Source organism: Lithobates pipiens, unplaced genomic scaffold (genome assembly GCF_037356315.1).
Source record: "Lithobates pipiens isolate NorthernLeopardFrog02 unplaced genomic scaffold, aLitPip1_a1.2 Scaffold_16, whole genome shotgun sequence".
NCBI lineage: Eukaryota > Metazoa > Chordata > Amphibia > Anura > Ranidae > Lithobates > Lithobates pipiens.
The window spans coordinates 237,161,927-237,173,566 of record NW_027507748.1 but is presented as its reverse complement, the minus strand read 5'-3'; the positions used below and the strand labels follow the sequence as shown (position 1 = coordinate 237,173,566).

The window sequence follows — 11,640 nt, the reverse complement described above, 5'->3', positions numbered from 1 at the left end:
GCACTTAAGGGGGAACTCCACGCCAAATTAAAAGAAAAAACGGCATGGGGAGCATACCAGGCCCTTAGGTCTGGTATGGATTTTAAGGGGAACCCCCTACGCCGAAAAAACGGCATGGGATGCCCCCCAGATCCATACCAGACCCTTATCCGAGCACGAAGCCTGGCCGGTCAGGAAGGGGGTGGGGACGAGCGAGCGCCCTCCCTCCTGGACCGTACCAGGCCACGTGCCCTCAACATGGGGGGGTTGGTGCTTTGGGGAAGGGGGGTGCCCTGCGCCCCCCACCCCAAAGCACCTTGTCCCCATGTTGATGAGGACAAGGGCCTCTTCCCGACAACCCTGGCCGTTGGTTGTCGGGGTGGGCGGGCGTTGGGCTTATCAGAATCCGGGAGCCCCCTTTAATAAGGGGGCCCCCAGATCCCGGCCCCCCACCCTATGTGAATAAGGGGTACATCGTACCCCTACCCATTCACCTGGGGGAAAAATGTCAATAAAAAACACAACACAAGTTTTAAAAGTAATTTATTAATCAGCTCCGGGGGTCTTCTTCCGACGTCGGGGGGGTCTTCTGACGACTTCTCCGCTCTGTTCGGCCTCTTCTCCCGCTCTCCTGCATCTTCTCCCGGGCTCCTCCGCTGTTTTCTTGCAGCTCTTTTACTAGCAGAGGAGCCCGGTCTCCTCAGTCTTTCTTCCCTCTTCTCTCTTCTTCCGATGTTGACCCAGCGCTGTCTTCCGCTGTACTGGCTTGTGCGACATGCGCGGTGACTTAGGTATAGGGCGTGGTCACCGGGTGATGTCACGATGTGATGGGCATGCTGGGACTGTGACATCATAAATGGGCGGGGTCACCGTGTGGCATCACCCGGTGACCACGCCCTTTACCTATATAAGTCGCCACGCATGTTACACAAGCCAGTACAGGGGAAGACAGCGCTGGGTCAACATCGGAAGAAGAAAGAAGAGGGAAGAAAGGAGGACAGAGGAGACCGGGCTCCTCTGCTAGTAAGAGCTGCGAGAAGAGGCCGGACAGAGCGGAGAAGTCGTCAGAAGACCCCCCCGACGTCGGAAGAAGACCCCCGGAGCTGATAAATTACTTTTAAAACTTGTGTTTTTTATTGAAATTTTTTACCCAGGTGAATGGGTACCCCTTACTCATTCACATAGGGTGGGGGCCGGGATGTGGGGGCCCCCTTATTAAAGGGGGCTCGCGGATTCCGATAAGCCCCCCGCCCGCAGACCCCAACAACCAATGGCCAGGGTTGTCGGGAAGAGGCCCTTGTCCTCATCAACATGGGGACAAGGTGCTTTGGGGTGGGGGGGGGCGCAGGGCACCCCCTTCCCCAAAGCACCAACGCCCCCATGTTGAGGGCACGTGCCTGGTATGGTCCGGGGGGGGGGGCGCTCGCTCGTCCCCACCCCTTTCCTGAATGGCCAGGCTTCGTGCTCGTATAAGGGTCTGGTATGGATCTGGGGGGGACCCCATGCCGTTTTTTGGCATGGGGGTTCCCCTTAATATCCATACCAGACCTAAGGGCCTGGTATGCTCCCGGAGGGGGAACCCATGCCGGATTTTTTTAATAAATTTGCCGTGGAGTTCCCTCTTGAGAGCTGACAATTCTGTGAGATTCGCCTCCATATAGACGGAGATCCAAATTTGAGGCCACTTACATTTAAATCAATGGGTACCAGTCGCCTAGAAGTCGGATACAAGTAGTACAGGAACCTTTTCTGAAGTCTGAGCGACTTCAGTAGTGTGCATTAAGATGGCTCTCATTCACTTACATTGATTTTTACATGTAGCGTGACTTGAGGCGACTAGGGGCGTCCTGAAGTCGGATCTGAGTCGCCCCTGTGTAAACCGGCTCTGACCATAACACCACCTAAACTCTGGTTAAAAAAAAAAAAAAAATGCCATTAGCTCCTAAACGCAAGTTTAGCAGCTGTAGTGTACATAAAGCTTAACCCAGTTGCCATAGACATTTCTTGTGACATTGGGGGAGATTTACTAAAACCGGAGAGTGCAAAATCTGGTGCAACTGTGCATGATAGCCAATCGCCTTCCAGGTTTATTGTCAAAGCTTAATTGAACAAGCTGAAGTTAGAAGCTGATTGGCTATCATGCGCAGCTGCACCAAATTCTGAGTTAACCAGTTTTAGCAAATCTACCCCATTGCATCCCTTAATGAACTCAAAGAAAAGGACATTACAGTAGGTCTAAAATCCTGTTTGTTCTGTGCCTTTATATTTTGAGATTGCTATTGAATTCCTTTGTTGAATGTTGTTTTTTTTTTTTTTTTTTTTTTTTTTTGTGGAGCTATGCATGGTATCTTTATTTTGTAATTCGTCTTCATAAATCTTTTATTTGTTTTATGTCTTTTAGGGAACAATGTTGCAGGAGTTATGGGTAAGAAAACAAATTTGTTTAGTAATTCACTAGAATTTACTCTGATTAAGTATGATAATGAATGTCTTGTACATATAATCTCTTTCTGGCAATGACTAGAAAATGTTTTAAAAATACTTTTTTTTGTCAGGTAAATCTTGCATTTGAATATAAAGCTCAATAAGTTACACTGACATTTAAACTTGCAAGTGAAAAAGCAAGATTGTCCCTTTATGTCAGCTCAGTCTGAAGTTTCAGTAAGACAAAGCAAGCCCCAAAGCAGAAATTTTTGTCTCTTTAGGTAATTATAGTACTCTGGGAATCCTTTGTCATGTATTCCATTTTTGTTGTAAAAGACTGATTTTCAGTTTAAAAACGTATAAAAAAAACAAAACCTGATGTTATCTACTTTACCTGATAAAAAAAAAAAACTCTCTAAAATGCTATCAAATCAGCCTTGGGTCAAGTGACAGGCCTGTGGCGGATTTATAAAGGATATGTTTACCTTTGGGAGATTTTAGGGTGGAACATGTAACATGTTTCCAATGCTGCAACTGCCCGCTGCTGACCCATGGCAGAAGTATGGGAGAAGTTCCCCGTACTAGCTGCCGCTATTTGAAAGCAGTGCGGCCCACACAACTGCGTCATACAGTGGCAGCACAGAGTTGTGTGTCTGAAAGTTGGCAATGGTGGCCACTGTCTTGTGACACTGTATTGTAATCAGGGCACTGATGATCAGTGCCCTGAGTACATTCCTAGATGTCCCCCTGTGAGGAGATGTCCGTGTGAGGCGAGGAGCACCGATTACCGGTATCTCCGTGTTTACAGATGACTGGTTGTGATTGGACACAGCCGATCACATGGTTAAAGAGCCGTGGGGTCATGCTGTGTTCTGGCAACATGGCGCGGCCTTAATCGCCACGCTGCGTGCCTGTTCTCGGACGCCTTTGTATGATGGCGTCCCAGAACGAGCCCTCCACTGTCATTTGACGGTGGGTGGGCAGCAAGCAGTTAAACAAACCAATCCTACTTGACAATAAAGGCAAAAAACTGTAAACCTAACATGCAAGGAAGAAACAGACAAGTGTATCAATTAGGGAAATAAAAAGGCACTTGTAAAATAAACATGCAGTAAAAGGCCAATATTTGCAATATGTGGGCAACAAATGAGCAGTTAGCACAATGGTTGTCTGCATGTTGTAATAATACTAAGGGGAAAATAAGGCATTTGTGACATTCCAAAGGCAGCAAGTAGGCAGGCTTTACAATACATGAGTAGGTACATAGTAGGTGAAGTAAAAAAGACACAAGTCCATCAAGCCCAACCTATGTATGTGATTATGTCAGTATTACATTGTATATCCCTATGTTGCGGTTGTTCATGTGCTTATCGAATCGTTTTTTTAATCTGTCGATCCCCCCACTGAGACCACCACCTGTGGAACGGAATTCCACATCCTTGCCGCTCTTACAGCAAAGAACCCTCTATGTAGTTTAAGGTTAAACCTCTTTTCTTCTAATTTTAATGACTGGCCACGTGTCTTCTTAAACTCCCTTCTGCAAATTTTTTTTAAATCTCTATTGTGTAGCAAATACGTAGTCGTGACAATATAAACAAGAAACAGGCGATTGTAACCACATATAGGCAGCATATAGGCAAACCTTATAAAATGCAGGAAACACATTATTTTTGTTTTATTTGGGAAAATATGGACAGTGCAATATATGGAAAACAAAAGAGCAATTTTGGCAATACATGGGCAACAAACGGGTACATGTTACAATATGTGAACAAACTGCTAGTCCTTACACTATGCCATGTTTAGTACATTTATCCAACCTCCGTTTCCCATCTAATGAGGGTCCTTTTTTGGTTACAAAAACAGGTAAAACATTGTTTTAAACTTCCCTAATGCTCAGAAACCATTGCATGCTTAAAGCGGGACTGCACTGCGGAAAAAAATATTAAAAGCCAGCTGCTACAAATACTGCAGCTGCTGACTTTTAATAAATGGACACTCACCTGTCCCGGGGTCCAGCGATGCCAAGGCCGATCGATCGCTCGTCTCTCGGCTGCTGCCGCCACCATTCTAGGTGAGGGAATCAGGAAGTGAAGCAAAGTGGCTTCACTTCCCGGTTCCCTACTGCGCATGCGCGAGTCGCGCAGCGCAATAGGAATTGTCCGCACTGTCTCTGGGACCCGTGTGTGTCCCAGCAGACAGCGCGCAGGGACAGGAAGAGGCATAGACTCCCGTGGGAGTCTATGCCCGGAAGTGGGTGTAAATACCCGTCTTTCACAGGTATCTGCACCCCCCTCCCCCCTGAAAGGTGCCAATTGTGCCCCCGGAGGGGGGGGGGAGGGTTCCGATCAGCGGAAGTTCCACTTTAGGGTGGAACCCCGCTTTAATACAGTTTATTTTTTTGCTTTTGTCCTCCTTCGAAGCATTTTGTTGCAAAGGCAGAATTACATTAAAATATCCCAAAGTTGCTGTAAAAAATAGTTTCACTCACCCCTAGTATGAAGGCATCTAGAGGTGCCTACATATTTGCTGCATATTTTGTTTACTGCTCCAGTGGTCCCAATGCCTAGGGCGATCTTTTTTGCAAATATTTACCCTCCTCCTGTGCTTTTGAGTGCTTGGTTAACACTTTTTTACCATCAATTGTAAAATTAATAGAAGACCACTTTGTATGAAAGCGAGAAAATGGAAGGTACCCATGTATGAAGAATTTAATTATTTAATACAAGTGACTTCTGCGGTTATGAAACAAACTGGATGCGTGTGTATACGTATGCATATAACTGTGTGTATGTATGTATGTATGTGTATATGTATATATATATATATATATATATATATATATATATATATATATATATATATATATATATATATATATATATATATATATATATATATATATATAATGAACTTCAAACTGAGATATCAGTACACAGCATGGGTCTAAAACCTCAAGGAATTTAAACTGGGATAGTTGCCAAGTATGAGGCAGCTGCTTTGGGCCCCACAAGAATGATAGGGCCCAGGGAAGCTGCCCCTTTTGCACTGCCTTGGAAAAAAAAAATTATATATATATATATAGTGTGTACTGCAAATAATAATTGGGGAAATAATTTAAGTAGTGCTGAATAACATTAATGAGTGAGCTAAATAAAAATCAACACTATACATATAACACCCTCTGATAACGTGCTATATAAAAATTAAGTCCATTGATAAAGTGCAGGAAAAAAAACAAATTAATATTCATCCAATCCTTCAATCTTCCACCACACAGACTTGTCTTTTTCTTCTCCCAATGAAAATCGCACTCAACAGCTGATGTTGCCTCCCACTCATGTTTGGCAAAAGAGCAGATAAACCCCACTTGGGTCAATCACACGGTTACTTCCAACCAGGCATGTCCATATATGAAAAGTAAACAAAAAAAAGTACTCCACATAGCGTGATACTATAAAATGAATTTAAAATATTTCACAACCACACTTCAATTTTTCCACTCACATGTTTTAAAATTGGTGCCAGCAAAATAAAACCTCTCACAGCAAACTATGTGGAAATAAATTGTGGTGCACTACGGTCGTGGCGGATCCGAAGTCTGCCTCAACTCTTACCCACTCCGTAATCACCGTTCGTGAGGAAGGTATGCGAGTCCAGAGCAGCCTAACACCCACTCCGACCAATTTGGACCTGCTCCAGCTGTTTCCCAACCACTCCAATCGGTACCGTCTATCAATGAAATATCTGTCCCTTTGGCCACGCCCTCGACATGTGAGTGGAAACATTGAAAGTGTGGTTGTGAAATATATTAATAAATTAGTTTTATAGTATCGCGCTATGTGGAGCACTTTTTTTGTTTTACTCTTCACATATGGACATGCCTGGTTGGACGTAACCGCGTGATTGACCCAGGAGGGGTCTATCTGCTCTTTTGCCAAACACGAGAGTGGGAGGCAACATCAGCTGGTGAGTGCGATTTCATTGGGAGAGGAATCGGACACGTCGGTGTGGTGTAAGATTGAATGATTTGATAAAATGTATTTGTTTTTTTTCCTGCACTTTATCAATGGACTTTATTTATATAGCACGTTGTCAGAGGGTGTTATATGTATAGTGTTGATTTTTATTTAGATCACTCATAAATGTTATTGAGCGCTACTTAAATTCTTAAATTATTTCCTAATTAATTTGCATCACACACTTTTTAGGTATAATTTATTTTGTGTGAGATGGATCTATCTATCTATCATTTTTTTATATATATATTATTTTTTATATATATTATAATTTATAAAGCTTGCTTTTTGTCACTTTTTTGGGAAAATTCCCACAGCATAATTGTGGTCACAGGAATAACCTTTTTAAGTTCTAATTCTAAGAATATCCTCGTTTTAAATGCTCCAGTTTTGCTGCAATTGGTACCAGGCTTTGCTTTAAAGGTGTTTCATGCAGGTGTGTTTTATATAAAATGTGCGACTGTTGAGAATTAAACTTGATTCACAAATATACAGCATTTTTTAACATGTGACATACCTGGTTCGTTGTCATCTTGACCCAGTGAGACCTCAGTTATGTCCAGATGTCTATAAATAAGGTAGTGTATGATGGGGGGGGGGGGGGGGGGGACGATGGGGTAAAAAATGTGTAGCTGATCTACTGAAAAATGCAAGTCGCTCAACATTTCCTTAATTTCCTTAAAAAAAAGTATACAGTAAAACAAGATTTAACTGGCTGTGTGTGCTTATTCTTGGTCAATGACTGATAATGTTGAATGAATATCAAAATTAGAGCTAGGAAAATAGCATTTTCTGAAGGAGCTTGTGAATGCCTGCCCACACATTTTTCTCATTGTTTTTTACATTGTATATTATGTCTTGCTTGTTTATCCTGTAAATACAGTAATTGTCAAACAATCTTGGTTTGTTCAAGTGTGCAGCCCTGGTATTTTCTTTTATTATTAAATGTACTGTTATGTAATGCACACTTCCCTTTTTTTTTTTTCTCTCTCTAAAGGAAACGGCATTGTTATTCTCACAATGATCCTTATGGGACATGTAATAAGTCATCACATCTGAGATGTAAAATGTAAAAGAATATTCCCCAAGATGAGATGCCTTCTGTTGCCTTAAAACCTGCCTGATATGAAGTGCCAATGAAATGCCTTGATGTACTGCTGATTGCACTAAATTTATGTTAACTTTTTTTTTTTTTTTTTTTTTTATCTTCTTGGTTAATGGCTTCAAAAGGGATGGACAATTTTTTAACAAAGATTTCAGACTTTTATTTTTATTTTTTTATTTTTTTTGTGGTGATTTTGTATTGAAGAATTACTTTTAATTGTGCCTTGCATTATGTTTGTAAATACACTTCTGGACTTGTGTTAGATATGCTAATAGGGTTGTACCTAAAGAATGTTTTAATAGCAAATAACTGTAGAAACTTGTAGGGATTCTGTAAATAAACTATATAGAACAGGATTGTAGGGGAGCAATATTAAGACCCCTTTCACACTGGGGCGTTTTTCAGGCGTTTTTCAAGCGCTTTAGCGTTAAAAAAAGCGCCTGAAAAGCGCTTGAAAGAAGCCTCATCTGCAGTCCCAATGTGAAAGCCCAAGTGCTTTAAGAGCCCTTTCACAATGTCAGCGCCCGAAAAACGCTCGTAAAGTGCCGCTTAAACTAGCAGCACTTTACCAGCGTTTTTCGAGCGTTATTGGGGTGCTTTTAACCCCTGCTAGTGGCCACATAAAGGGTTAAAAGTGCCCACAAAACGCTGCTGCCAATAGCGTTTTTCAGGCGCTTCCCATTGATTTCAATAGGAAGGGGCGCTTTAGGAGCGTTATGTTCACCGCTCCAAAAGCGCTGCAAAGAAGCTGCTTGCAGGACTTTTTTTGACGCTCTGCCAGCGCAGCACCTCAGTGTGAAAGCACTCGGGCTTTTACATTGGGATTGCAGTTGCAGCTTCTTTCAGGCGCTTTTTTTAACGCTAAAGCGCCTGAAAAATGCCCCAGTGTGAAAGGGATCTTGGTGTGAAAGCACTCGGGCTTTTACATTGGGATTGCAGTTGCGGCTTCTTTCAGGCGCTTTTATTAACGCTAAAGCGCATGAAAAACGCCCCAGTGTGAAAGGGGTCTTAAATTCACAAGACTTTAGGACTTTTTGTGTTTTGCAATGTTCATTATACCATGTGTTGCTGCAACAAACGGTAATGCATAAAACTATGTGTGGTGGGTTGTTATGCTGTTAATTTTGAATTGCATCCCAATACACATAGTCAGCCGGCAACAAGGGACATGAGATTTAGTGCACAATACACAGATGTGAAGCATATGTGCATTTTAGGCTTCATCCACACCTGAGCTGTCCGAATTACGGGCGGAATCACAGCAATTCGAAATTGTACTGTGATTGGGGTGCCATTAAGAAGTAATGGCATCACACAAGCGCCCCACGAGTTGCTGCCATTTCGGATCGCTCAGGTGTGAATGCAGCCTGGTGCTGCACTGGAAATAAAATGTTGCAAGTCTGCTAAAAACTGAAAATTCTAAAAAAGGCTGCCTTACCACACTGCTCATTATTAATGCACTTTGACACGCTAAGTCTTCACTAAGGGTTTTTTTTTTTACTAAAACTGGAGAGTGCATAATCTGGTACAGCTCTGTATAGAAACCAATCTGCTTCCAAGTTTTATTACCAAAGCTTAACTGAACAAGTTGATTGGCTACCATGCACAGTTGCATCAGATTGTGAGCACTCCAGTTTTAGTAACTTTGCCCCTTAATGTTCATTGATATGAATAAAAGGTAATGCAGAAAGTGTCACCCCAGACTAAGACTGAAATGGCTGATAGGGCGTTAGGCTTGGTTCACACACATTCAGTTTGCTTTTGATTCATTTCTGCAGTGCGTTTTTTGCACACATTTTTCCCACGTTTTTAAAGCCATTTTTTATGCTTTTATTCAAATTGGCCAACGTAGAAAAAAATAAAAACGCAAATCAAAGTAAAGTCGAGGCAAAAAATGCACTACATCACAGTTTAGCTTTTAAAAAAAGGTCCCTGACCCTTTCCAAAAACAGTGGTTGAAAAAAAAAGCATACATGTGAATGTGTCCCATAGGAAACCATGTTAAATGGACTGTAGTATATTTCTGCAAAAAGCAATAAAAAAAGCAAAGGTGTGGACCGAGTCTTACAGTACCCAGTACAGATGCCAAAATGCTTTGTAATGCATTACAATTTAACTAGATCCATTGGGTTTTTAGTCGACCAAAATGTACTGGACGTTTTTAGTCGACCAAAATATGACCAAAACAATTCAGATGACTAAAATACAACTAAAACTAAATCGATTGGATGTCAAAATTAACACTGCTAACACAGTATACGCAAGCTTCAGCCTCCAATTACTGGTCTTTTTATTCCAGCAGCAGCCAACATTTTGATCTCAATATCTGGAAATAGATCTGCTAAACGAAAGGAAATCACTTGAAAACTACTTATTGTTGGTGTCCTCATTTGTGAAGCTGTTCATCAGTTTAATCCATGCTCTTCATACAAAACTTTCCCTTCAATCTTCTGTTAGATATCCAGCAAACCATGTTGACCCCATCAAAAAAAAAAAAAAAAAAAAAAAAATCTGTGGTGGCTTAGCATATTATGTGACACTCACAAAGCCTCAGTATTCAATAAAGAGAAAACAAGATTGGACGCACCCTGAATCGTTAATTGAGGCCAGGAGGAGGAAGAATTTGTATTGGTGCACTCGCATATTCTCCAACATAAATGGTCTTTTTCATAGTTGTCATGGGAAACACTCAAGGGTTCAATGTTGTCTAAACTACTTGGATATAAAAATGGGGGACTGCAAAGTAGTACTTTAATAGTAAATAACTTGGATGGCTCCACTTGCATGCTCCTGTGCTGTGGCTTCTAGATGATGTTAGAGCCTGCTGTGGCTGGCAGTCAGGCATGCTAGTAGCATCCTGGTCCATGCTGCCATCAGGGGCGTACGGGCAGTAAGAAGTAAGGGGCCCGAACGGCCAGGGCCCGCTCTCTACCTACAATCAACTGTGGCGCCCGGCCCCTATAAAGAAGCCTCCTTTCACTACTCGCAAACATCCCCCCCATATGTCACCCCCTTTCTAACTAGCGCCTCGGCAAGTGCTGGGTTAGTTTACACAGTGATTGGCTGGGAGAAGGTCAGGGGGTGTGGTCAGCGCGGTGGCCCTAGCCCTATCTGGTGCATGCATTGAGAGCAGCATGGAGGGTAAGTTACAAAAGTTGTATGTGTGCGCTGCTGTGCCCCATGTGCTAACAAGCTGGCATGATTGAGTTGAATTGTGGAAAATGGATGAGGATGACTCTGGGTGGAAATGAGTTGCATTGTTTAGAGGCTCTTTATTCTGTAACTCATCCCCACCAAGTCATCCTCATCCATTTTCCACAATTCAACTCAATCATCTTCATCCCCACCCAGCACCATACATCCATCCCTCTCCACCATGCACCTCCATCCCCACTTGGCTCCATCCTTCTCCACCATGCATCCCCACTCAGCTCCATGCATCCTCATCCCGACCCAGCACCATCCATCCATCCATCCCTCTCCACCATGCACCATCTATCCCTCTCCACCATGCATCCCCACCCAGCACCATCCATTCATCCCTCTCCACCATGCATCCCCACCCAGCACCATCCCTCCATCCCTCTCCACCATGCATTCCCACCCAGCACCATCCATCCATCCCTGTCCACCATGCATTCCCACCCAGCACCATCCATCCCTATCCACCATGCTTCCCCATCCAGCTCCATACATCCCTCTCCACCATGCGTCCCCACCCAGCACCATCCATCCCTCTCCACCATGCATCCCCATTCCCACCCAGCACCATCCATCCCTCTCCACCATGCATCCCCACCCAGCATCGTCCAACCATCCCTCTCCACCATGCATCCTCATCCACGTCTAGCATGATCCATCCATCCCACTCCACCATGCATCCCCACCCAGCACAATCCATCCATCCCCTCTCCACCATGCAGCACCATCCATCCCTCTCCACCATGCATCCCCAGCCTGCACCATTCATTCCTCGCCACAATGCATCTCCATCCCCACCCAGCACCATCCATCCATTCCTCTCAATTCATCCCCACCCAGCACCATCCATCCATTCCTCTCCACAATGCATCCCCATCCACGTCCAGCTCCATCCATCCCTCCCCACAATGC

General features: G+C 43.5%; 1 protein-coding gene across 1 annotated transcript in view; it reads left to right on the top strand.

Moving 5' to 3' along the window:
- The window catches only part of LOC143984131 (C4b-binding protein alpha chain-like), a gene marked incomplete in the record, with an annotated part of 258,170 nt that extends 248,061 nt beyond the window's left edge, over positions 1-10,109 (top strand). The window contains 2 exon segments of the mRNA XM_077484441.1: positions 2,381-2,404; positions 7,420-10,109. Coding sequence (XP_077340567.1) covers positions 2,381-2,404; positions 7,420-7,481 — 86 coding nt within the window.
- Between the last annotated feature and the right edge of the window lie 1,531 nt (positions 10,110-11,640).